The 27,948-nt window shown below is 46.8% G+C and overlaps 1 protein-coding gene across 50 annotated transcripts in view; it reads right to left on the reverse strand.

Annotated features, from left to right (window-relative positions):
• MROH7 (maestro heat like repeat family member 7) overlaps positions 1–27,948 on the reverse strand; it is a 71,994-nt gene that overhangs the window by 30,547 nt on the left and 13,499 nt on the right. For 30 of the 50 annotated variants that reach the window (XM_054683271.2, XM_063801769.1, XM_016919029.3 and 27 more), the window contains 9 exons: positions 14,441–14,514; positions 10,738–10,821; positions 9,101–9,180; positions 8,748–8,877; positions 6,483–6,578; positions 5,864–5,968; positions 5,518–5,653; positions 795–907; positions 210–386 (listed from right to left, as the gene is read on the reverse strand). In XM_054683271.2, coding sequence (XP_054539246.1) covers positions 210–386; positions 795–907; positions 5,518–5,653; positions 5,864–5,968; positions 6,483–6,578; positions 8,748–8,877; positions 9,101–9,180; positions 10,738–10,821; positions 14,441–14,514 — 995 coding nt within the window. Of the gene's footprint in view, positions 1–209; positions 387–794; positions 908–5,517; positions 5,654–5,863; positions 5,969–6,482; positions 6,579–8,747; positions 8,878–9,100; positions 9,181–10,737; positions 10,822–11,305; positions 11,517–14,002; positions 14,073–14,440; positions 14,515–22,369; positions 22,476–27,948 lie in introns of those variants that run through there. The other 20 variants (XM_054683329.2, XM_054683333.2, XM_016919072.4 and 17 more) reach the window with 5 other exon arrangements.

Here is a 27,948-nt window from a genome sequence, read left to right on the forward strand (position 1 = left end):
AGTTGAGCTCCTTCAGGGGTGGTAAGAGAAAACCTTCAAGGTGGGAGCACCTAGAACTCAGCCACCAGCACCCCTTCCCTGCCCCATGGCTTAGGGGGTTCAGGTATACCCCACCCTGCCCACTGTCTGGCCAGCCAGTGATGAGCAGGCCATGGGGGGAGCTCCCGAGCCCCAGTGACAGTTCACTCCCTGCCCCCAGGAGGCCTTACCACCTCCAGCGCCCTGTGGCAGTACCACTCCAGCACCGAGCTGAGCATGACCTCCGAGGCCAGCTGCATCATCTCCCTGGAGTCCTTCCCTGGAGCCTCTGAGCTGCCTTTCAGCCCTTCCAGGGCGGCCAGCAGCAGGTCCTTTATCTGCTGGGGCCCCAGGAAGTCTCCAAATTCCTGAAACAAAGGTGCTGAGATCATGACACACTGATGGGTAGCCCGAGCTTTGAGCTTCGAGCTTTGTGCACAGAGGCACAAACACTGCCTGATGCCCACATGCAGAGGTCAGCAGGGAGGGCCAGGAATATTCAGTTAACACATAAGTGTTGAACCTTTAGGAGAGGAGCTACAAAAGTAAGAGCAACATGTCCCTGCACTCAGCACAGGGTGACATGCGTAAGGGAGAAGGAAGTCCATGCACTGTGGCACAGACTGGAGGAGGAGGGCACTCAGGACAGGCGTGGGTGGCTGGGAAGGCGTCCTGCAAAGCCTGGAAAGCTGGAAGGGAAGAAAGCTTTGGGGCCAGGTGGCACTGCCCCTCCTCACCCCCCACCCTCCGCTCCTGGATGGGCACCAGGCAGTCACCTCGATCACCCGCAGAATGTTCTGGCACGGGCTCACAGGGTTGTAGGGCCCCAGGAAATGCTTGTTGCTCTCATATAGCTCCTTCTTGTTGGTCTCTTCCTTATCTCTGGCTCCTGCAAGATGAGAACCTTCTCAGTGAGGCCACATCTCCCTATTTTTGTTAAACATACATGTAGGAAGTCCCTACATCATAAGGAACTAACTTGATACATTTTCACATAGTGAACACACCATTGTAGCCGGCCCCCAAGTCAAGAAGCAGAACGTGATCAGCACCCCAGAAGCCCCTCTTGTGCACCCCTTTCCATCAGTAGCCCTCTCCCTGACCCTGGCTAAATACTATTCTAATTTCTCAACCCTTAGAGAGATGTCTTTGCTTTTGAACTTTAGATAAATGGACACATGTTATCCTTGATGTCCGTCTCCTTCCGCTCAACATTATATGGTTGAGATTCATCCACACAGTTGCATCAGCATTAGTTCTTTCATTCATTCTCAGTGCTGTATAATTTCCCACAGTATGAAAGACTATGATTAGTTATCAGTTCTATTTTTGATGGACATTTGGGTTATTGCCAGCTACTAAGCATTGTGCTGCTAAGAACATTCTAGTGTGTCTTTTGATGAGTATACTACACAGTTGTTAGTTGTATACCTAGGAATGGATTGCTGGGTCATAGTCTAAGCATAGGTTCGGCTACAGAAGATATTGCCAAACAGTTTTCTATGATGGGAAATCAACGGTAACCCCATCAGCAGTGCACGAGAGTTCCCATTGCTCCACATCTTGCCAGCACATGTCATTGTCTGTCTGTTTCATTTATGCCATTCTGGTGGATGTGTGGCAATACCTCTTTTAAACTGCAATCCCCTACCCCTGGTGGTACCAATCCTTATCTACTTTTCTTTAGTTTTTGTCATCATCTGACTTGCTATATGTGTTACTTGTTTATTTTGTTCACTATCTTATCTCCCGACAACGAGAAGGTACTCTCACCAAAGGAGGATTATTTAATCTCTTTTCCCCACTCCTGTGTCCCCATATCCTAGAATAGTACCCGGCACATAGTGGCTTCATATTTTCAGTTGAAGGGAGCACATTTCAGGCGCACTTCCTGAGCCCTTATTTCAGCCCACCTTGGGTCCTACCTGGATCTCCTCAAGGAATACAGGACGTGGGCACAAGAAAGGACCACCAAGGCAGAGTGATCACATAGACCAAGTGTGTGTGCTGTTTGTAAAGGAGAGGAGCTGGATACCTGCAGTCAGGCCGACTCAGGTTCAAATCCTAGCTGTGCTGCTTCCTACAGTCAGGGGGCCTGGACAGACCACTTCACTCATTGAGATTAAATCTTGAGAGTGGCCGTGTGCAGTGGCTCACGCCTGTAGTCCCCGCACTTTGGGTTTTTTGTTTGTTTTTGTTTTTGTTTTGTTTTTTTGTTTTGTTTTGTTTTGTTTGTTTGTTTTGAGACACAGCCTCACTCTGTCGCCCAGGCTGGAGTGCAGTGGTGTGATCTTGGCTCACTGCAACCTCCGCCTCCCGGGTTCAAGTGATTCTCCTGCCTCAGCCTCTCAAGTAGTGGGGACTATAGGCATGCGCCACCACACATGGCTTATTTTTGTATTTTTAGTAGAGACAGGGTGTCACCTTGTTGGCCAGGCTGGTCTTGAACTCCGGACCTCAGCTGATCCACCTGCCTTGGCCTCCCAAAGTGCTGGAATTACAGGCGTGAGCCACTGCACCCGGCCTGTAATCCCAGCACTTTGGAGGCCGAGGCAGATGGTTCACTTGCGCCCAGGAGTTCCAGATCAGCCTGGGCAACATGGAGAAACTCTGTCTGTACAAAAAATAAATTAGCGGCTGGGCACAGTGGCTCATGCCTGTAATCCTAACACTTTGGGAGGTCAAGGGGGACGGATCATGAAGTCAGGAGTTCAAGACCAGCCTGACCAACATGGTGAAACCCCATCTCTATTAAAAATATAAAAATTAGCCAGGCACGGTAGTGCACCCCTGTAATCCCAGCTACTCAGGAGGCTGAGGCAGGAGAATCTCTGGAACCCGGGAGGTGGAGTTTGCAGTGAGCTGAGATCGCACCACTGCACTCCAGCCTGGGCGACAAAGCAAGACTCCAGAAAAAAAAAAAGAAAAGAAAAATTAAATTACCTGGGCCAGGCACAGTGGCTCACACCTGTAATCCCAGCACTTTGGGAGGCCAAGGCAGGCAGATCACTTGAGATCAGGAGTCCGAGACCAGCCTAGCCAAAATGGCAAAACTCCGACTCTATTAGAAAACACAAAAATTAGCCACCTGTAGTCCCAGCTACTCGGGAGGCTGAGGCAGGAGAATCGCTTGAACCTGGGAGGCGGAGGTTGCAATGAGCCAAGATCGTGCCACTGCAATCCAGCCTGGGCAACAGAGCTACACTCCATCTCAAAAAATAATAGTAATAAATAAATAAGCTGGGCATGGTGGCATGTGCCTGTAGTCCCAGCTACTCTGGAGGCTGAGGTGGGAGGATCACCTGAGCCCGGGAGGTTGAGGCTGCAATGAGCCATGATTGAGCCACTGTACTCCAGCCTGGATGACAGAGCAAGACTCTATCTCAAAAAATAAATAAATCTAAGAGTATGGTTCTTGCCTGCTAAAAAAAGAAAAAAATAAATAAAATCTAAGAGTATAAGTTTGGCCTAGGGTTGCCAAATAACATACAGGATAACCAGTTAAATTTGAATTTCAGATAAACAAATCATTTTTAGTGAAAGTACATCTCAAATATACTAAAAATTACCCATTGTTTACCTGAAATTCAAATTTTACTGGGTATCCTGTATTTTTTATTTGCTAAATCTGGCAACCCTAATTGGGTCTATAATTTCTACTCATTTTCCTTTCTTTCTTTCTTTCTTTCTTTTTTAAATGAGCTGCCTCGGCGGGGTGCGGTGGTGCACGCCTGTAATCTCAGCACTTTGGGAGGTCAAGGCGAGCGGATCACTTGAGCCCAGAAGTTCGAGACCAGCCTGGTCTTGAAACCCCAGTATTTTTTTTGTATTTTTGGTAGATATGGTGAAACCCCATCTCTACCAAAAATACAAAAAAAATTTAGCCAGGCATGGTAGCATGCTCCTGTAGTCCCACTTACTCAGGAGGCTGAGGTGGGAGGATTGCTTGAGCCTGAAAGATTGAGGCTGCAGTGAGCCGAGATCGTGCCACCGCACTCTAGCTTGGGCAACAGAGCAAGACTCTGTCTCAAAAAAAAAAAAAAAGGCAGCGTCCCAAGCCAGAATAGGCTCACAGAGGCTCCTACTCCTACCCCTAAAGCTGGTTATTAACATGGCTTATACCACCTTCACCCATCCTCCAGAGATGTGAGTGGCTCCTGGTCAACAGGGTAAATCTCCCAGGGACCAGATCTTTGTCCCAAATGCTAGAGATCAAGAAGAGTGAGGATACCAGATAAATCCCAAAAGCCTGAAGGGATAGGAAAAAGTGAACTACATGACAAGTACCTATAATGTGTGGCACTGAGCTAGTACCTTTACATATGCTCTTACAAAATATCTCACTTAATCTTTCAAAAAGCATGAATTTAGGCTAGGCGTGGTGGCTCCTGCCTATAATCCCAGCACTTTAAGAGACTGAGGCAGATGGGTCACTTGAGATCAGGAGTTTGAGACCAGCCTGGCCAATATGGTGAAATCCCGTCTCTACTAAAAATACAAAAATTAGCTAGGTGTGGTGATGTGTGCCTGTAATCCCAGCTACTGGGGAGGCTGAGGCAGGAGAATCATTTGAACCCAGGTGGCAGAGATTGCAGTGAGCCAAGATTGTGCCACTGCACTCCAGCCTGGGCAACAGAGCCAGACTCTGTCAAAAAAAAAAAAAAAGCATGAATTATGAATTATATCTGAGTATACCATTTTCACAGATGAGGAAATCTAGGCCTACACAAAGTGATTACCTGAGGTCACACCACTAAGCAGGGATAGAACCAGCTCTTATGCACAGGTCACTCTACCCCCAGAGCCAGGAGAGTTTAAACCACATGCCAAGGTCCCCTGGTTTAGGGCAGAGCTAGGATGATGGAGAAAGGAAGGAGGCAAGTGACAGCTGATACCGTGCACCTCTAGGTACAATGCCTTCTGGATACCTGTGTCAGCCCATACCACATCACGAAGTGCTCCCTGAAGCTGAATCAAGGAAAGTTCTCCCAACTACAAGCTTTAGCTGCTCTGGATTCTAAGACAGAAGCTGTTCTTTGTTCATCCATTCGATAGATATTCACTGAGCACCCACCATGTGCCAAGCCCAGAGATGGCTCTTGGGAATACAGGGGTGACCAAGATACAGCCCTGCCCTTCCCTCATAGGATTATAGTCTCTAGTGGGGAAAACAGACAGGAAAACAAGGTATTAGGGGAATTATCCTTAGGTATACATAGTATTAAGGGAATATGAAAATGACAGTCACAAACTAAGCTTGGAAGGATGAGAAAAAGCAAGATTGCTTAAATCAAAATAGTTTTGTTTGTAGCCTTTGTCCCCTGGTTCTCTGGGGTCTTGGGCTTCACACCAGTTTCCACAGTCCCCATCTGGCCCTGTGCTGGTTTCCCCCATCTCCCACCAGTGCCTTAATGCCAAGGCTCCAGCTGATTCTTTATTGCATCCAGACTGAGCAACAACTCAGAAGACTTCCTTCAGAAGTACTCCGATAGGGCTTACGTTTTTGGAGCTCCAGAGTAGTGTAGAGGATGATGATGCCGTCCAGAGCCTCACAGCCAATCTCCTCATCAGGATCCCCAATGCGAAGGATGAGTCTCCCCAGCAGAAGCCCCAGCGCCGGGAACCCCAAGGGCATCTGTTTGTATTGCAATCTTAGGGATTGAGTGTTATAGGTTCAATAATGCTATACATTAAATGGTGAACACAGGTGGATAGTCTGGCCCAGATAGCACAGCCCTCTGAAGATGGCAAGAGCCACCTGGGAATCCCTAAACAGAGGTACAGGCTCCTTCAGAAGTGGGAAGATTTTCCCTAAGAGTGTCCACCCCTCCCAGGGGCCACTCACAAAGAAAGGCAGAGTTAGAAGCATGTGGTTCAACACAGAGACATTGGTGTTCACAGCCCGTGCTCGCTCATGGGCCTTCCCAGAGTTCATCCAAGGCCCCAGGGCCTGTGGGATCAAAAGCAAGACTCAGAACTACAGGTTAGATGACAGCCCCTGCTGCTGGGTGGACAGGCCAGCCTTCACCCATCAGCAGGAAGCTTCCAGAGAGGGTATAAAGGTCACCACAGCCCTCCTCCTTTTCTTGGAGTATAGGCAGAGATGGAGTTCAGAATAGGACTGACAGACTATAGGGAAGAAGGAAGTCAATGAGGAGAGAGATGAAAAGTGAAGAGTCATGAAGACAGAAGAGAGACGCAGGGACAAGCATGGGAAGAGCACAGAGATGGTGGCAGCTATAACCATGGGCAGCCATTTAGAGAGTGGGGGGATGGGGAGAGAGTGGGGAGAGGCAGGAGTCTGGGACAGGGCCTGTGAGACAGACAGAGAGGCAGAACACTCACACAAGATGACATCCTGAAGCCAAATCACTCCTAGGTCTGGCCTCCACTGCTCCTGCACCAATTTCTCTCTTCCCTCCACCCTTCCTCCCCTCCCTTCCTTGCCCCTCCCATCTCCGCACCTCCAAGATGCTCTTCAGCCCAGCAGGAGTGGGGTCCTCGATAAAGAGGGCTTTGAGCAGTGTCTGCAGGGCCTCCAGGGTCTGATGGTAAAGAGTCTGTGGATGGGAGGAGGACCAAGCCACTAAGGCACCTCTGGAGTGGACATCAGCCCCAGGCGGCCCCTGGTGTAGGTCAGGGGAGGAGGGGGAATTAAGACCCAGGAAAGCTGCTTTCTGGTCCCACCTCTGAGACTAACTTGATGTGTAATGTTGGGCAAATTACTTCCCCTCATGGGTTACAGTTTCCTTATCAACAAATTGCTAATTATTATCTCTGCACTTTCTACCTTAAAGAGGAGGGAAGCGGAGATCCAGCATATACTGAGAATCTACCATGGACCAGCTGGCTACCTGGTGATTTGCCACCTTGTCCACAAATTGTTTTTCTCATTTTACAAATGAAGGGACAGGGACACTTGTCCAAGATCACAGAACAAGAAGTTTCAAGTCATGAGAAGCAAATGAGAGGATGGATGAGAAAATGCTCTGGAACCGCAAGAGCTGGATCAATGAAAGAGCCAATCTTACTTTCATCATCTCCGGGGAAATGCTCTGATTCTTTTTTGAATTGCTTCTCCTAGGCCCAAATACATTTTCCAAGTTGCCCCTTAAGGAAGCCATCTCTCTCCTGCCTAGGTTTCTCATCCCTTACCCACACCACCATCCCAGAATTGTCTTATGGTTACCAGCATTACATGTACACGAGGCTGGGCAGTGGGTTTGAGTTACTCTGAGAAGACCCTCTCTTTTTTGCCTCCCCTCGTCCTGCCAGCTCCCTAAGTGTGCCTCCTAGGTTGTTATTGTCTAGACTTCCTGAGTCTGCACACACCCTGAAGCCAGTGGTCCTTGGGGTTACACCACAACCACCAAGAAAGCCTGGCTCACCACCTGCCTCCTCCTTCCTGCCCATCTCTGCAGATTACTATGCAGCACTGTCCTCTGCTGGCTAAATCTGATACTACAAGAGAGCTGCCTCCTTTTTTCAGTCACCCCCGCAACCCCAGTCTTCTCCAAGGGCACCACCTCCGGGACACTGGCATTCCAGCCTCACTTCCCAGAACTCTCACCTCACCCTCTGGGCTCCAGTCACACTGCCGCTTTGTCATCCTCTGCCTGGAATGCTATTCCTTCTGCCACCCTCTGTAGCTAATTAGCTCTTCTTTAACCTCTCAGCTTCACAATCACAACCGCTGACCCCCATCTAGGCCTTCCCCTCCCCTCTGCCCCACCATTGCAGGCTCTTTATAGCACCAAGTACTTCTGGCTTGCAGCATTTATGATTGGTGTAATTTTGCACTTATTCGTATTTATTTATTTGATACCATCCATCTCCCCCACACTCACCTCACCTGTAAGGCTCCTGTGCTGAGTTTAGCATGGAGTAGGTACTGAGTTACTATTTGCTAAATGAAGTGATGAATGAATGTGCTGCACCCTGCGCTAAAACCCTTTGCCTTAACCTTCCCCACTGACCCTCACTCCCCCTCATCCTACCCTGAGGGTCACCTCCACCCCTCCTCCCAGGAACGCCTGGAGAGGTTTGAAGATGCTCGCATGAGCCCCCTGAGGTTCTGCTTCTCCAGGCCTCAGCCCCAGTTCCCCCAGTCTGTCTTCATTATAGCCTAAGCCTCAGCCCTGCCCCTCCCAATCCTGGCCGCTTCCCCTGGCCATGCCGTTATCTGCCCACATCCCTCCCATAGGGCAGGGCCCAGAAGTGGACAGGATGGGTGTTTTGTTTCATTTTGTTTTGAGACGGAGTCTCGCTCTGTCGCCCAGGCTGGAGTGCAGTGGTGCAATCTCGGCTCACTGCAAGCTCTGCCTTCCGGGTTCCAGCCGTTCTCATGCCTCAGCCTCCTGAGTTGCTGGGCCTACAGGCGCCCGCTACCACGCCCGGCTAATTTTTTTTTTCTTTTTTTTTTTTTTTGTATTTTCAGTAGAGACGGGGATTCACCGTGTTAGCCAGGATGGTCTCAGTCTCCTGACCTCGTGATCCACCCAGCTCAGCCTCCCAAAGTGCTGGGATTACAGGTGTGAGCCACCGTGCCCAGCTGGGTGTCTTTATTTGAATGATTCATCCCTTCACCATTTATCAAGTACCTACTCAGACCAACAGAAGTCTGTTGAATTGCCCAAGGCCACAGACCAATGAGCCGGAGGATGCAGCTCCATATCTCCTCCCAGAACATGGGCCAGCCCTGAGGCCCTGCTGGGAAGGCCCCGCCTCACCTGGATGGTCTCAGCCTTGGCCTCGTCCTTCTCCTGCATCGCCTGCACGGAGGGCAGGGAGAACACGCTGTGCACACACACGTTCACCAGCTCCGACCTCTCCCGCATGCCCAGGGTGGGCTGGGTGTGGCTGGAGAAGAGGCAGAAAGCAAAGAAATGGAGTGAGAGAGGGGCCCTATGGCTATAGACGGGGGCTGAGCTGAGGAGCGCAGGGACTGGGCAAGGGGAGGGGAAAAGGCACCGGGCGAGGGGTGGGGGCGGGTTGGGGGAGGGTACAGCGAAGAGATGGAGGGAGGCAGAAGTGGAGGAAGAGAGGAGAGGGGCTGTGGGAACAGGGAGAGGGCCATGGACACCTCAGCTGGGTCAGGATCTCCATGGCCTGCTTGCGGACGGAGCTTGAGAGAGAATCCAGTGGCTCCTCCTGGATCTGCCTCTGGACAGGGGGCCACAGAAGGGCCGATGAGGACAGGGCTACTGCAGGCCACCAGGGCCAAGGCTGCCCCCATCACAAAGAGCAGGTCACAGCAGCCAGCATCCCCTGACGTGCTCCTCCCGCCTCAGCTTCCCAAGTAACTGGGACTATAGGCTCATGCCACCACACTTGGCTAAGTATTTTTATTTTTTGTAGAGACAGAGTCTTGCTATGTTGCCCAGGCTGGTCTCAAACTCCTGAGCTCAAGCCATCCTCCTGCCTTGGCCTCCCAAAATGCTGGGATTAAAGACATGAGCCACCATGCCTGGCCTCCAAGAGGCATATTCAAACTATGGAACTGGTCCAAAGCAAAAACCACTATGTGTGGCCCTTGAAAACTGCCCAGTTGCATTCCTTTAAAATGTTTTTTTTTGTTTTTTTTTTTTTCTTCTTTTTAAGATGAGACCTTATGATGTTGGCCAGGTTCATCTTGAACTCTTTTTTTTTTTTTTTACACGAAGTCTTGCTCTGTTACCCAGATTGGAGTATAATGGCACAATCTCGGCTCACTGCAACCTCTGCCTCCCTAGCTCAAGCGATTATCTTGCCTCAGCCTTCTGAGTAGCTGGGACCACAGGCACGTGCCACCATGTCCGGCTAAGCTTTTTTTATATTTTTAGTAGAGATGGGGTTTCGCCATTTTGGTCAGGCTTGTCTCAAACTCCTGACCTCAAGGGATCCACCTGCCTTGGCCTCCCAAAATGCTGGGATTACAGACGTGAGCCACCACAACTGGCCAAATGTCCATTTCTTTAAGATACAAAATTAGTTGGGTGTGGTGGCACACACCTGTGGTCCCAAATCTCGAGAGGCTAAGGCGGGAGGATCCCATGAGCCCAGGAGTTTGATGCTGCAGTGGGCCATGATGGCGCCACTGCACTCCAGCCTGGGTGACAGAGCATGACCCTGTCTCAGAATAAAGTATGTCCTTCTAATTGCTTCTCATTTTTGATCTAGCACCTACACACAGCAGATGCTCAATTAATGTTAGTTAAATGAAGGTATGGAGGGCAAGGACTTTTTTGGTTGTCTCTGTAAAGTACACAAACACAAATATAATTTTGGAAGCTTCAGTGGTTATTCAGTGGTTATTCCTGCCCAGTCCATTCTGGTGGAGTGACTGTATTTATCAAAATGATGAGGAAACTGCCTAAAGTTGCCCACCAGAAGGAATTGCTGGGAAAAGAATGTATTAAGTAATAAGAACTGCTTCTGGGTGTGCAAGCCTTTACTGTAGACTAAGCATTGGGTTGTGTCCTCCCAACAAGCCAATGGCACAGATATTATCACACCCATCTGTGAGATGAGAAGAGTGAGGCTCAGAACTTGCCTGAGCTCCCTCTGTGTAGGTGGAGGGCAGTTCGAGGTGGAGCTGAGACTCAATTCCCGATGTCCTGCCTCCTCATCCCGTCCTTTTCCTACCTCAATCTCCCACCCCTGCGGTCTCATCAGTGGGTGGACTCAGGAATTCTGCCCCCTCCCACCCCAATGCCACAGACCCGCCTGTGGCTCCCCCACCATAATCTTCTTTATCATGGTCTTCTTTTCTCCTTCTGCCTCCAGCAGATCCTGGCTCTTCTGAAGGGTGGTGACATTCTCAACCTAGGGGACAGCAGAGGGCAAAACATCAGAGTGAGAGCCCCACTGAGCCCAGTCCTCAGGGGTTGCCCATACAGCACTGTTAACCACCCGACACCTACAGGCAAGCCAGCGTTGGTGCAAGAGAAATGAGAGGTCCCCACAAGGGGAACTTGGGGTGGGGTAAAGATTGGAGAATATTGAGGGGTTGGAGGAGTTAACCCTGAATGCCAGCATTTGGAAGAGGACCAGATATGAGGGACTGCAAAGTACTCCCCCCTTCTCCAGTCAACTAAGGAGGGGACAGAAAGGGCCCCAATCCCTCAACCTGAAATTGCACCATTAGTAACACTTCATATGGGTCTCCCAGTACATACAAGTCAGATTGAGGCATTCTGCTACCTGAGAGAGAGAACACATTAACCAATATCCAACTAATCTCTCCGTTCTCATCATGTTAAGGGAGAAGAAGGAAAATAAACAATGACCATGAAATAAGAGAACTAACTTCATATAGTAAAGAAGAAAATACAAGTTAATTCGATGAGGTGTGTGGCACATTGAAAATGGCTGCAAGTTCTTTTCTGCTCCTCCTATCCAAAGGACAGATTCCTCTTGAATCTTGGCTCATTTTACAACTTGCTTTGACCAGCAGAATAATGGAGAAGTGATGCTGGGCCAGTTCCTGGACTAGTCCTTAAGGAAACTGGAAACTTCCACTTTTTCCCTCTGGAACTCAGCCACTGTGCTGCAAGGAAGCCCAGGCTAAAAGACAATGATTACAGACCATGTGAAGAGAGGCCCTGGAAAATGAGAGGGTCATCTTGAATATTCCAGTCCCACTGAGTGATCTCAGTCTATACTGTGGAGCAGAAGAACCACCCAGCTAAGCCCAGTCAAACTTCAGAATCATGAGAAATTGGGCCTTTCCAATTCTAATGCCCCCAGCACCCAGGCTGGAATGCAGTGATGCAGTCACAGCTCGCTATAATCTCGAATTCCTGGGCTCAAGCAATCCTTCAGTCTCAGCCTTCTGAGTAGCTAGGACTACATGGACTACATAGGACTACTGGGCCACCAGGCCCAGCTGATTTTTTTTTTTTTTTTTTTTTTTTTTTACTTTGTAAATTTTTGTAGCTGGGCATAGTGGCTCATGCCTGTAATCCCAGCAACTTGGGAGGCCGAGGTGGGCAGATCACCTGAGGTCAGGAGTTCAAGACCAGTCTGACCAATATGATGAAACCCTGTCTGTACTAAAAATACAAAAATTAGCTGGGCATGGTGGCATGTGCCTGTAATCCCAGCTACTTGGGAGGCTGAGACAGGAGAATTGCTTGAACCCAGGAGGCAAAAGTTGCAGTGAGCCGAGATCACACCATTGCACTCCAGCCTGGGCAACAAGAGCTAAAACTCTGACTTTAAAAAAAAATTGTAAACACTGGGTCTCACGATGTTGCCCAGGTTGGTCTCAAACTCCTGGCTTCAAGTGATCCTCCCACCTCAGCCTCCCAAAGTACTGGGATTACAGGTGTGAGCCACCACTCCTACCCCAGAGTGAACTTTTAAACCACTAAATTCTGGGGTGGTTTGTTAAATAGCAATAGGTAACTTAAACTGTAAGAGTGATGATAGAGGGATGGCTAATTTAATCCAAATGGTCAGAGAAGACCACTCAGAGGAGTTAACACCTGGGCTGAGTCCTAAATGACAAGAGCTAGCTATGCAAAGAACTAGGGGGAAGGCCTGTGTGTCTCCCCAAACTAGAATGTCAGGTCACATCATTGTTGTATTCCTAGTGCCTGAAACAGTGCCTGGCACATAGTAGGGGCTCAATTAAATGTGTTGAATGACAGTGTTAGGGCTCAGAAACTGATACCCCACAATACGGTGTTTGGACACGCTGAATTAAAGAAGCTTCCAGGTCTCTCTGATCTCTCCCAAAGTACAAGATGAAGTCGAAGTTCCTTGATCTGCCTAAGATCCAGATCTACCAAGGAGATCAACTGTTGTTCCTTCCCTTCCCTGTAAGACCAAGAATGTAACCACATCTGAACAGACCCTTTCACAAAATAATCTCTGTTCCTGATCCATTAATTCTTGCTACTAATCCCTTATTGCTCCTCAACAGAATTCCTCTTCTCTTGCTGGGTGTGGTGGCTCCCTGCTATAATCCCAGCACTTTGGAAGGCTTAGGCAGGAGGATGGCTTGAGCTCAGGAGTTCAAGACCAGCCTGGGCAACATAATGAGACCTCACCTCTAGGCAAAAAATTTAAAAAAAATAGCCCAGGGCCGGGCACAGAGGCTCATGCCTGTAATCCCACCTACTCAGGAGGCTGAGATGGGAGGATCGCTTAAGCCTGGGAAGTTAAGGCTGCAGCAAGCCAAGATTGCACCACTGCACTCCAGCCCGAGTGACAGAGCGAGACCCTGCCTCAAAAAAAAAAAAAAAAAAAAAAAATTCCTCTTCTCCCGCCTCCTATAACCTGTTTTGCCAAGATCCAAGCCCCCATTTTTTCTGTAACCTCAAAATGGTATATAAGTTTCTGAGCCCTCATTGGGGGGCAGGTAATCACTCTGTGCTTCTCTCCGTGTACTCATTAATAAATGTGTGTACATTTTCTCCAATTAATCTGCCTTTGTGAGTTGATTTTTTTCAGCAAACCTTCAGAGGATGAAGGGGACGTTTTCCCTTGGCCCCTATGACATCAATAAAAAGTCTTCTTTTTGCAGGCACCATGGTAGGTGCTGTGCATATCATCTGGCATGGGCCTCACTTCAGCTTTGTTGTGCCCATTTTATAGAACTTTCCTGGCAGAAGAAACACGTGCAAAGGCCCTGGGGCAGGAATGAGTTTGGCGTGTGTGAGAAACAGAAAAAGGCCAGCATGGCAGGAACACAGTGGACAACTAGAAGGATGCCATGGGATGAGGATAAATGCTCCCTGAATGCAGGGCCTCCTCTTAGTCCAGTCACTTCTCCCCATCTCCGCCCTGCACTGCCCCAGGGACTGAAGCTTGGCCCTGAACAGCCTGCAGGTAGGGCCTGCCTCCTGCATGTCTGGGCCTGGATGGATCCCCCACCTCCTCCACATTGTGTCCATCAAGCAGCCTTGTCCACACTCCCTGTGTCGCACTCACGTCCACCAGTTTGTCTAGTCTTACCCACTGGCCATCTCCAAGTCCTGCAGATGCAAGTGTGCCTCACCTGCTGGACTGGTCTTCTTGGGCCTCCTGAGCCTGCCACATGGCCCAGACCTGGGTTGGGCCTGACTGTCCTGAAAAAAGGCCACTTCTAGACTTTCTGCCCCTTTCAGAGCCCCTCTCGCAATTCATTCAATTGTTTAAAAATATTTTATTGAGCATCTATTATGTGCCAGGCACTGTTCTAGATGCTGAAGTTATAGCTGTGAATAACAGACAAAAATGCCCGAGTAATGGAGAATATGTCCTTGTGGGGGAGATGAACAAGAAAGAAGATGAATAAACAAAGCATATGGCACATCAGACAGCAATGAATGTTATGGAGAAAAGGAGAGCTGGGCAGAGGCATGGGGAATGCGGAGGCTGCTGGGCTGGGGGGTAGGGGGTTGGCAGGACGGAAGTATCCCAGGACAGTCAGCTAGGGGTTGGGCAGGAGGCATACCAGAGCCATGTTGTTGCCACCTTCTGTCTTCTCTGGCACCTTCACCAGGCATGAGGTCACTTCATCAAAGGCTCCTGCAGGGCACGATTTCAATGAGAAGGTGGATAAAGCTGTGATGTACCTAGGATGCCATCATGCCATCTCTCTCCTCCCCCTCTAGGCACCTCCAATCCTTACCCCACCCCAGCAGCCACACTGAGCTTTCTTTTCTTTTCTTTTCCTTTTTTTTGAGACAGAGTCTCACTCTTATTGCCCAGGCTAGAGTGCAAGTGCAATGGCGCTATCTCGGCTCACTGCAACCTTCACCTTCCGGGTTCAAGTGATTCTCTTGCCTCAGCCTCCCAAGTAGCTGGGATTACAGGCACCCGCCATCACACCCGGCTAATTTTTGTATTTTTAATAGAGATGGGGTTTCCCCATGTTGGCCAGGCTAGTCTCGAACTCCTGCCTCCAGTGATCCACTCGTCTCGGCCTCCCAAAGTGCTAGGATTACAAGTGTGAGCCACTGCGCCCAGCCTACACTGAGCTTTTCAGTGTACGTCAGCTCATGTCACCCCCCTCCCTAAAATCCTTCAGTGACACTGCATTTCATTGAGCACAAAGCCAGCATCCTTGCCAAGGCCCTCAATGCCCTGCCTGGTCGGCTGTGCCCTGCCCTCCTCTGCAGCCTTATCTCCCACCACTTGCCTGCTTCACTATGCTTTGGCCACACCAGCCTCCTTCCAGAACTGGGCATATTTCCCCTCAGGGCCTTTGCACGGTGGTTCCCTCTACCCGGGCCACTGCTCGCCATACCTCCTTGCCCCACTAAGGCTCTCCTTCAGGCCTAGGCTTGCCTGCCAGTCCTGAGAAAGGCCACCCCCACCCTGGGGCTCTGCAAAGGCCACTATGGTCTTGTCGTGCATTGTCCGAATCTCTTCTTTCAGCAGGTATCACAATTCATAGCTAAACACCTACTTGTTATGAGAGGCATCTGCTGTTCTGTCAGCCCCCATCTCTTCACTTTCTTTTGGTGAAAGAGCCTCATCTTTCCTGGGTGCACCCTATTCCATGTAGCTAGGTGAAGCTGGATTCCTCAAGACACACCCAGCACCCACTCTTCAGATAGGTGTGGGCCTGGGACCCAAGCTCCACTCCTAAGAGTGTCCCATGCCTCCAGCCACAGCGATTGGTCCAGGGATGAAAACTTACTGGGCAGGACCAATAGAGTCCTTTATTTAAGGGAGTTGAGGGGAACATCAAAGGAGAGAGGATCTTTCTCCTTCTGAGGACAAGGTCACTGGGCCTATGAAAACCTGGAACTTCAGATTCTCGACCACCAGAGGACGCTGGAGGATGGAGAAGTAGAGATACCCCAATTGTAGTGAACACAGCTGACACCAAGATCTTAGCTTCTAAATACCTTTCCCCACTAAAAGGAACAAGGCTCCTTGGAGAAAAGGTTGATTCCAGGACTCAAGCAGGGAAAGTCCAGGATGAACCTGAGACACCTGAATGATAAAGACATGTCAAATGTCAAAGGGACACAAAAGCGTGTGTTTTTTTTTTGGTTTTTTTTTTTTTAGAGCTGATGGGGGCCGGGCACGGTGGCTCACGCCAGTAATCCCAGCACTTTGGGAGGCCAAAGCAGGTGGATCATCTGAGGTCAGGAGTTTGAGACCAGCCTGGACAACATGGTGAAACCCCACCTCTACTAAAAATACAAAAATTAGCTGGGCAATGGTGGTGCACACCTATAATCACAGCTAGTGGCATTCCAGCTGGGGCAACAGAGCAATATTTCATCTCAAAAAAAAGAAAAAAGAGCTCGGGGCTCTCGCCATGTTGGCCAGGCTGGTCTCTACAAAAGTTTGCTTGAAGGGGAGTCCACTGATCAAATTGAGAAAAAGTTGAGTATCACAATAAATTGTGAAAAAAACGGATTATAGCCCATTGAATAAACTAACAAACCTTGAGTCCATACTATACAAATAAATAAATAAATAAATTGAAAGTTTGATGAGGAATGGGATATTCACATAGTTTCAAAGTACCTGACCACACGATATTTACTACAAAGGGGTAAATATTGACTTCACACTGGAAAACCTTGGCAGCAACCATCCTACTCAAGTGATGAAAGCAAACAGCATCAGTAACAAACAAATCAAAATTATGAGGCACCAGACAGGATGCAATGAGAAAAACCCAGCGTCACTTCTGTGCTATTCCTGCCAAAAATGCATGGCCTGAATCTAATCATGAGCAAGCATCAGACAAATCGAAACTGAGGCACATCCTACAAAAATAGCTTGCCTGTCATCTTCAAATGTATCAAGGACAGGAAAGTCAAAGAAAGGCTGAGGACTGCAGGAGACAGATCAGACTAGAAAAAGCGTACAATGAGTGGTTCTGAACTGGATCCTCTTGCTGTAGAGAACATTACTGGGAAAATTGGTGACTTTTGAATAGGGCCTGAGGATTATATGGTAGCTGTGTATCAATATTAATTACTCGATTGTGATAGTTATATTTTATCCTTTTTTGTAAGAAGTACACTCTGAAATTCAGGGGTGATGGGGCATCATTTGGAAACTTATTCTGAAATGATTCAGGGAAAAAAATTTATATTATGTTTTCAACATTTTTTTTCTTTGAGATGGAGTCTCACTCTGTCGCTTAGGCTGGAGTGCAGTGGCGCCAATCTCGGCTCACTTCAACATCCACCTCCCGGGTTCAAGCAGTTCTCCCACCTCAACCTGCTGAGAAGCTGGGTTTACAGGTGTGTGCCACCATGCCCGGCTAATTTTTGTATTTTTAGTAGAGACAGGGTTTCACCATATTGGCCAGGCTGGCCTTGAACTGCTGGCTTCAAGTGATCTGCCCGCCTCAGCCTCCAAAAGTGCTGGGATTACAGGCATGAGCCACCACATCCAGCTCAACTTTTCTCTAAGTTTTGTTTTGTTTTATTTTGTTTGCAGACAGGGTCTTGCTCTGCCATCCAGGCTGGAGAGCAGTGATGCAATCATGGCTGACTGCAGCCTCGCCCTCCTGGGCTCAAGTGATCCTCCTACCTCAGCCTCCCAACTAGTTGGCACTACAGGCCCACGCCACCACATTTGGCTAATTTTTACATTTTTTGTAGAGATAGGAGTCTCACTATGTTACCCAGGCTGGTTGCAAACTCCTGGGTTCAAGCAATATTCCTGCCTTGGCCTCCCAAAGTGCTATGTATTACAGGTGTGAGCCACCATGCCCAGCCCTAGGTTGGTTTTTTAAAATCATTTAAAAAATACTTTTAAGGCCGGGGGCGGTGGCTCACACCTGTAATATCAGCACTTTGTGAGACCCAGGCAGGTGGGTCATCTGAGGTCAGGAGTTTGAGACCAGCCTAGCCAATGTGGTGAAACTCCGTCTCTACTAAAAATAACAAAAATTAGCTGGGCATGGTGGCGGGCGCCTGTAATCCCAGCTACTCAACAGGCTGAGGCAGGAAAATCACTTGAACCCAGGAGGCAGAGGTTATAGTGAGCCAAGATTGCTCCACTGCACTCCAGCCTGGGCAACAAGAGCGAAACTCTGTCTCAAAATAAATAAATAAATAAACAAACAAATAAATAATATGTTTAAGTACCTACTATATGACCAGTACTGTTCTAAGCACAGTTAATAAAAGTGAACAGGGCTGGATGTGGTGGTTCATGCCTGTAATACCAGCACTTTGGGAGGCCGAGGTGGGCAGATCACCTGAGGTCAGAAGTTCAAAACCAGCCTGATCAGTACAGAGAAACCCCGTCTCTACTAAAAATACAAAATTAACCAGGCATGGTGGCACATGCCTGTAATCCCAGCTACTCAGGAGGCTGAGGCAGGAGGATCACTTGAGCCCAGGAGTTTGAGTCTGCAGTGAGCTATGATTGTGCCACTGCACTCCAGCCAGGGCAACAGAATGAGATCTCATTTCTTTAAAAAATTTAAAATTAATTTAATTTAAAAATAAATAAAAGGCTTCATCAAGCCACAGACTTGGAGAAAATGGTCAAAATTCCTGTATCTAACAAAGAACTCATATCTGGATTACATAAAGAATTCCCACAAACCAATAAGAAAAAGAGACAACCCAATTTTTTTAAATGAGCAAAATGTACATGCCGTTCCCTTCTGAAATTAAAAAAAAAAAAAGCACAAAACGTTTGAACTGGTACTTCACAAAAGAGGATATGCAAATTGCCAATAATCATGTAAAAAGATGCTTAACATCAGTAGTTATCAAGATATGCAAATTAAAACCACAATGAACTATCACTAGACAGAAATCCCCTAGAATGACTATGATTTTTTATTTTTCTCTCTTCTTTCTTTTTTCTTTTTTTTCTGGAGATGGAGTTTTGCTCTTGTTGCCCAGGCTGGAGTACAATGGTGCAATCTCGGCTCACCGCAACCTCCACCTTTGTATTTTTAGTAGAGATGGGGTTTCTCCATGTTGGTCAGGCTGGTCTTGAACTCCTGACTTCAGGTGATCCGCCTGCCTCAGCCTCCCAAAGTGCTGGGATTACAGGCGTGAGCCACTGTACCCGGCCTGACTACAATTTTTTTAACTGATAATACCAAACCTTGGTGAGAATGTGGAACAATTGAAACTCACATTGTTTGTGGAAGCATAAATTAATTCAGTCATTGCTGTGGTTTGAATATTTGTGTCCCCTTCAAAATTCATGTTGAACTTAATCTCCAATACAATAGTATTAAGAGGCAGAGACTTTAGGAGGTTGTCAAATTATGAGGGCTCCACCGTCTAGAATGGGATTAAGGCCTTTATAAAAGAGGCTTCATACAGAGTTCAGCCCCTTTTTGTCCTTCCACCTACCACCATGTAGGGATACAGCAAGTGGGCCCTCTCCAGACACCAAATGCTGCTGCCTTGATCTTGGACTTCCGGTCTCTAGAACTGTGAGAAAATAAATTCCTGTTGTTTATAAATTACTCAGTCTCAGGCATTTTGTTATGGCAGCACAAACAGACTAAGATTACCACTTTGAAAAACTGGCAATATCTCTTAAAGCTATAAATACGCCTGCACTATGACCCAGAAATTCTACTCTGAAATAAATAAGTGTATCTCTGCACCAAAAGTCATGGTCAACAACATTCACAGCTACTTTATTAATAACATCCAAAAAATAGGAACAATTCGAACGTCCATCAGCAGCACAATGAATAAACAAACTGTGGTATATCCATACAATGGAATACCACAGAACACCAAAAAAAATCTACTATTGAAATACACAATATGGATGAATCCAACAGACATAATGTTGCACTAAAGAAGCCAGAGTCAAAACAGTAAGTACAGCCGGGCGCAGTGGCTCACACTTGTAATCCTGGCACTTTGGGAGGCCGAGGCAGGTAGATCACCTGAGGCTGGGAGTTCAAGACCAGCCTGACCAATATGCAGAAACCTTGTCTCTACTAAAAATACAAAATTAGCCAGGCATGGTGGCTAGCACCTGTAATTCCACCTACTCAGGAGGCTAAGGCAGGAGAATTGCTTCAACCCGGAGGCAGAGGTTGTGGTGAGCCGAGATCATGCCATTGCACTCCAGCCTGGGCAACAAGAGTGAAACTCCATCTCAAAAAAAAAAAAAAATACAAAAATTAGCCAGAAGTGGTGGCAGACACCTGTAATCCCAGCTACTCAGGAGGCTGAGGCAGGAGAATTGCTTGAACCCCGAAGGTGGAGGTTGCAGTGAGCTGAGATTGTGCCATTGCACTCCAGCCTGGGCAACAGAGTGAGACTCCATCTCAAAAAATAAATAAATAAAAAAAAATTAAAATACAAAAAATTAGCTAAACGTGGTGGTGCATGCCTGTAATCCCAGCTACTCAGGAGGCTGAGGCAGGAGAATCACTTGAACCTGGGAGGCAGAGGTTGCAGTGAGCCGAGATCGCACCATTGCACTCCAGCCTGGGCAACAAGAGTGAAACTCCATCTAAAAAAAAACAAAACAAACAAACAAACGAAAAAACCACACACAGTAAATACAGTATTATTCTATTGGCAATAAGTTCAAGAATAAGCAAAACTAGTCTACGGTGATGCAAATCAGAATTGTCACCTCCAGGGCAGTGATTAGCAACCAAGAGCAGTTGTTCCCCCAACCCCCATGGAACATTCAGCAATGTCTGGAAACCATTTTGGTTTTTACAACTTGAGGGTGGCAATGGGAGGTTGCTACTAGCATCTACTAAGTAGAGTCTAGGGATGGGTGCATTTCATAATGCATAGAACAGCACCCCCATCCCCACCACCAACATAGACACACACACACACCAAAGAATTTCCCAACACAAAATATCAATAGTGCCAAAGTTGAGAAATCTAGCCCCAGAAGAAGGGATACTGATTGGAAAGGGACACAAGGGAAGCTTCTGGGCTTCTGGGACTTGATCTGAGTGGTAGCTACCACAGTGTATACTTCTATAAATTTTCATTAAGCTGTATACTTGAGATGTCTAGCACACTTTACATATTTTACTGATCCATCTTATACCCCAAAAAAGTTTTTAAAAGGCTACTATAATTTGAAAATACATTGTTTTAAACAAGCAAACGGACAAAATGCTCCTATTAAAAAAGCAAAGAGTGGCCCTGATAGCCAAAACAATCTTGAAAGAAGAACAAAGCTGGAGGACTCATACTTCCTGATTTCAAAACATACCACAAAGCTATAATAATCAAAACAGCATGGTACTGGCATAAGGACAGACATATAGACCAATGAAACAAAATAGAGTACCCAGAAATAAACATATTTATGGTCGGTCTACTTTTGACAAGAATACTAAGAACATTCACTGGGGAAAGGACAGTTTTTTCAACAAATAGAGCAAGAAAAACTGGATATCCACATGCAAAAAATGAAGTCGTTATATGAGGTACCTAGAGTAGTGAAAATCATAGAAACAGTAGAACGGTGGTGGCTAGGGGCTGGGGGACTGGAAAATGGGAAGCTATTGTTTAATGCATATGGAGTTTGAGGTTCATAAGATGAAGAGTTATGGAGAGGAAATGGTGCCAATAGTTGCACAACATTATGAATATATTTAATACCACTGTATTAAACTGTTCACTTAAAAATGGCTGGCCAGTCATGGTGGCTCACACCTGTAATCCCAGCACTTTGGGAAACCTAGGCAGGTGGATCACCTGAGGTCAGGAGTTTGAGAGTAGCCTGGCCAACAAGGTAAAACCCCATCTCTACTAAAACTACCAAAATAAGCCGGGCATAGTGACACACACCTGTAGTCCCAGCTACTGAGGCTGAGGCAGGAGAATTGTTTGAACCTGGGAGGCAGAGGTTGCAGTGAGCTAGGATCGCACCACTGCACTCGAGACTCCATCTCAAAAAAAAAAAAAAAAAAAAAAAAAAAAAAAGGTTAAGATAGGGCCAGGTGTGGTGGATTATGCCTGAAATCCCAGCACTTGGGGAACCCAAGGCAGGAGGATTATTTGAGCCAGGAGTTCAAGACCAGCCTGGGCAACATAGCGAGGTCTCTTCTCTACAAGATATTAAAATTAGCTAGATGTAGTGGTGTGTGCCTACAGTCGTAGCTATTTGGGAGGCTGAGGTGAAAGAATCACTTGATCCCAGCAGTTTGAGACTGCAGTGAGCTATCATCGCTCCACTGCACTCCAGCCTGTGTGACAGAGTGAGACCCTGACCCTAAAAAATAATAATAATAATTTAAAAATGTTTAAGATGGTAAGGTTTGGCTGGACATGGTGGTTCATGCTTGTAATCTCAGCACTTTGGGAGGCTGAGGCAGTGGATCACTTGAGCCCAGAAGTTCAAGACCAGCCTGGGTAACATGGTGAAATCCTGTCTCTACTAAAAATATAAAAAAAATTAGCTGAGTATGGTGGCACGTGCTTGTAATCCCAGCTACCTGGGAGGCTGAGGCAGGAGGATCACTTGAGCCCTGGGGGTGGAGGTTGCAGTGAGGCAAGATCATGACACTGTACTCCAGCCTGGGCAACAGAGTAAGATCATATCTAAAAAAAAAAAAAAAAAAAGATGGTGAGAATTTTTTTGTTTTTTATACAGACAGAGTCTTGCTATGTTGCTCAAGCTGGTCCCAAACTCCTGACTTCAAGTGATCTTCCTGCCTTGGCTTCTCAAAGCACTGGTATTACAGGCATGAGTCATTGTGCTGGCCTAGATGGTAAATTTTGTTATGTATATTTTACCACAATTAAAAAATTGGAAAAAAAGAAACTTTTTTATTTTTATTTTATTTATTTATTTATTTTTGAGACAGAGTCCCGCTCTGTCGCCCAGGCTGGAATGTAGTGGCACGATCTTGGCTTACTGCAACCTCCGCCTCCCGGGTTTAAGCAGGAGCCTCCCAAGTAGCTGGGATTACAGGCCCCGGCCACCACATGAGCTAATTTTTGTGTTTTTAGTAGAGACAGGGTTTCACCATGTTGGCCAGGCTGGTCTCAAACTCCTGACCTCAGGTGATCCACCCACTTCGGCTTCCCAAAGTGCTGGGACTACAGGCATGAGCCACCGTGCCCAGCCTGAAAAAAAAGCTTTTTTTTTTTTTTTTGAGATGGAGTCTTGCTCTGTCTCCCTGGCTGGAGTGCAGTGGCTCAATCTCGGCTCACTGCAACCTCCATCTCCAGGGTTCAAGTGATTCTCCTGCCTCAGCCTCCCAAGTAGCTGAGATTACAGGAGTGTGCCACCACACCAGCAGATTTTGTATTTTTAGTAGAGAGGGGGATTTGCCATGTTGGCCAGGCTGATCTGGAACTCCTGACCTCAGGTGATCTGCCCACCACAGCCTCCCAAAGTGCTGGGATTATAGGCGTGAGCCACCACACTCAGCCGGAAAAAAAAACTTTTCAATCAAAAAAGAATACATTGGGACGGCTGTGGTGGCTCATGCCTGTAATCCCAGCACTTTGGGAGGCTGAGGCAGGCAGATCACTTGAGGTCAGGAATTCAAGACCAGCCTGGCCAACATGGTGAAACCCTGTCTCTGCTAAAACTACAAAAATTAGCCAGGCATGATGATGCATGCCTGTAGTCCCAGCTACTTGGGAGGCTGAGGCAGGAGAATGGCTTGAACCTGGGAAGCAGAGGTTGCAGTGAGCCAAGATCGTGCCATTGCACTCCAGCCTGGATGACAGAGCAAGACTCCATCTCAATAAATAAATAAATAAATAAATAAATAGGCCAGACTCCATCTCAATAAATAAATAAATAAATAAATAAATAAATAAATAAATAAATGGGCCAGGCGCTGTGGCTCAGGCCTGTAATCCCAGCACTTTGGGAGGCCAAGGTGGGCAGATCATGAGGTCAGGAGTTTAAGACCAGCCTGGCCAACATGGGGAAACCCTGTCTCTACTAAAAATACAAAAATTAGCTGGGTGTGGTGGTGGGCGCCTGTAGTCCCAGCTACTCAGGAGATTGAAGTAGGAGAATTGCTTGAACCTGGGAGGTGGAGGTTGCAGTGAGCCGAGACCATGCCATTGCACTCCAGCCTGGGCAACAGAACGAGACTCTGTCTCAAAAAAAATAAATAAATAAATAAAAAACAAGAATAAATTTGGACTCTTACCTTATATATATACAAAATTTAACTCAAAAAATTTAACTTAAGAGCTAAAACTAGGCCAGGTGCGGTGGCTCACGCCTGTAATCCCAGCACTTTGGGAGGCCGAGGCGGGCGGATCACGAGGTCAGGAGATCGAGACCATCCTGGCTAATGTGGTGAAACCCCATCTCTACTAAAAATACAAAAAATTAGCCGGGCGTGGTGGCAGGCACCTGTAGTCCCAGCTACTCAGGAGGCTGAGGCAGGAGAATGGCCTGAACCTGGGAGGCAGAGCTTGCAAGACTCCGTCTCAAAAAAAAAAAAAAAAAAAAAAAAAAAAAAAAAAAAAAAAAAAGAACAAGAGCTAAAACTATAAAACACAGGGAAAAATCTTCATGACACTGGATTTGGCAACAATTTCTTGGATATGGCACCAAAAACAGAAGCACTAAGAAATGGAATATAACCCAAACCATCGAATCACACTTTTTTTTTTTTTTTTTTAAAGACAAGGTCTCCCTCTGTCGCCCAACCTGAAGTACAGTGGCACGATCACAGCTCACTGTAGCCTCCACTATCTGGGCTCAAGCAATCCTCCCATCTCAGTCTCCTGAGTAGCTGGGACCATAGGCATACACCACCATGTCTGGCTAATTTATTTTTGTTTTTTGTAGAGACAGGGTATTCCTATGTTGCCCAGGCTGGTCTTGAACTCCTGGGCTCAAGCAATCCTCCTGCCTCAGCCTCCCAAAGTTCTGGATTATAGGCATGAGCCACTACACTCCACAAATGACACATTTTATTTTTTATTTTATTTATTTATTTATTTAATTTATTTTTTGAGACAGAGTGTCACTCCATCATCCAGGCTGGAGTGCAGTGGCGTGATCTTGGCTCACTGCAACCTCTGCCTCCCGGTTTCAAGCCATTCCCAAATAGTTGGGATTATAGGCATGTGCCACCATAATCGGCTAATTTTTTTTTTTTTTTCAGATGGAGTCTCACTCTTGTTGCCCAGACTGGAGTGCAGTGGTGTAATCTCGGTTCACTGCAACCTCCACCTGCCAGGTTCAAGCAATTCTCCTGCCTCAGCCTCCTGAGTAGCTGGAATTATAGGTGCGCGCCACCATGCCTGGCTAATTTTTGTATTTTTAGTAGAGACGGGGTTTCACCATGGTGGTCACGTTGGTCTCGAACTCCTGACCTCGTGATCTGCTTGCCTCGGCCTCCCAAAGTATTGGGATTACAGGCATGAGCCACCGCACCTGGCCCCGGCTACTTTTTTGTATTTTTAGTAGAGACAGAGTTTCACCATGTTGGCCAGGCTGGTCTTGAACCCCTGACCTCAAGTGATCTACCCGCCTCAGCCTCCCAAAGTGCTGGGATTACAGGCATGAGCCACCACACCTGGCTGACACATTTTAAATGGGTGAATTATATGGCTTGTGAATTATATGACAATAATAACTGAACATCCACATGCAAAATAATGAAGCTGAACCCCCACCTCACACCATAAACAAAAATTAACACAAATTGTACCAAAGACCTAAAAGTAAGAGCTAACATTATTAAACTCTTAGAAGAAAACATGGCATAAATCTTAATGACCTTAGACTAGGCAATGGTTTCTTTAAATATGACACCAAAAGCACAAACAATGAAAGAAAAATTAGACAAATTGGACAATGCCAAAATTTAAAACTTTTGTGTTTCAAAGGACACCATCAAGAAAATGAAAAGGCGACCAACAGAATAGAAGAAAAAATATTAGTAAATTGGCCAGGCATGGTGGCTCATGCCTGTAATGCCAGCACTTTGGGAAGCTGAGAAGGGAGGATTGCTTGATCCCAGGAGTTCAAGACCAGCCTGGTCAATATAGTGAGTCCCTGCCTCTACAAATATACAAAAGTTAGCCAGGTGTGGTGGTGCATGCCTGTGGTCCTAGCCACTTGGGAGGCTGTGGTGGGAGGATTGCTTGAGCCTGGGAGGTGGAGGTTGCAGTGAGCAGAGATCATGCCACTGCACTCCAGCCTGGGTGACAGAGTGAGACCCCATCTCAAAAAAATACAAAATAAAAATAAAATAGCCAAGACCGGGCGTGGTGGCTCACACCTGTAATCCCAGCACTTTGGGAGGTTGAGGCGGGCGGATCATGAGGTCAGAAGATCGAGACCATCCTGGCTAACATGGTGAAACTCCGTCTCTACTAAAAATACAAAAAATTAGCCAGGCGTGGTGGTGGGCGCCTGTAGTCCCAGCTACTCAGGAGGCTAAGGCAGGAGAATGGTGTGAACCCTGGAGGCGGAGCTTGCAGTGAGCTGAGATGGTGCCACTGCACTCCAGCCTGGGTGACAGAGCGAGACTCCGTCTCTAAGATAAGATAAGATAAGATAAAATAAAATAAAATAAAATAAAATAAAATAAAATAGCCAAAAGATAGAAACAACCCAAATGGCAATCAACTGACATAAACAAAATGTGGTGTGTCCATATATGGAATATTATGTAGCCATAACAAGGAATGAAGTACTGATACATGCTACAAAGGGGATGAACCTTGAATACATTCTGCTAAGTGAAAGAAGCCAGTCACAAAGGATGACATATTACATGATTCTATTTATATAAAATATCCAAAATAGGTGAACTATAGAGACAGAAAGTAGATTAGTGATTGCCCAGGGCTGGGTTGAGAGCTGGCATGGGTTGAGGTTGATGTCTAAAGGGTGCAACATTTCTTTTAGGGATGACAAAAATGTTCTAAAATTGATTGTGGCGATAGTTGCACAATTCTGTGTATATAAAAAGCCATTAAATTACACACTTTAAAAGTGCAAATTGTATTTACAGTTATATCTCCACAAAGTTTTTTTTTCAAAAAAAGAAAAACTTGCAAAAACAAAGTTCCTCTAGATCATCAGCATCATCAATAACAAGTAGAAATTTTATTAGAAAATAAGATACTCTAGGCTGGGCGTGATGGTTCACGCCTGTAATCCCAGCACTTTGGGAGGACAAGGTGGGCAGATCACAAGGTCAGGAGTTTGAGACCATCCTGGCCAACATGGTGAATCTCCGTCTCTACTAAAAATACAAAAAATTAGCTGGGCGTGGTGGCACACGCCTATAATCCCAGCTACTCGGGAGGCTGAGGCAGAAGAATCACTTAAAGCCAGGGGGCGGAGGTTGTGGTGAGTGGAGATCATGCCATTACATTCCAGCCTTGGTGACGGAGCAAGACTCCATCTCAAAAAAAAAAAAAAAAAAAATACTATAAAGTATCTACGATTAACCCAACCCAGGGTGCACTAGACTTCTATGAAGAATTTTTTAAATCCTAGTAAAGCATATATCCTATGTAAAGGAAAGTGTGAATAGGTGAATAAATTGATAACATTCTTTAAAAAATGCAGCAAGATTTTTTTGAGGCCCTAAAAAAGTCCCTAAGAAACCCTAGAAATGCATTCTAAAATGTACAGAGGCTGGGCATGGTGGAACATGCCTGTAGTAGTCCCAGAGCTCTGGGAGGATGAGGTGAGAGGATAGCTTGAGGCCAGGAGTTCAAGACCAGCCTGGGCAACATACCAAGGCCCCATCTCTACAAAAATTAAAAAATAAAATTACTCAGGTGTGGTGGTGTGGTGTGCACCTGTAGTCCTAGCTACTCGGGAGGCTGAGGCAGGAGGGTCTCTTGAGTCAAGGAATTCAAAGTTGCAAGGAGCTATGATCACACCACTGAACTCCAGCCTGGGCAACAGAGTGAGACTTTTGTCTCAAAAAATAAAATAAAATAAAATGTTATCTACTAATAGCTAAGTTGATTTTCAGGACAATTTTAAAGGATTCTCGGTCAGGTGTGGTGGCTCAAGCCTGTAATCCCAGCACTTTGGGAGGCTGAGGCAGGCGGATCACCTGAGGTC

Source organism: Pan troglodytes, chromosome 1, assembly GCF_028858775.2.
Source record: "Pan troglodytes isolate AG18354 chromosome 1, NHGRI_mPanTro3-v2.0_pri, whole genome shotgun sequence".
Lineage (NCBI taxonomy): Eukaryota > Metazoa > Chordata > Mammalia > Primates > Hominidae > Pan > Pan troglodytes.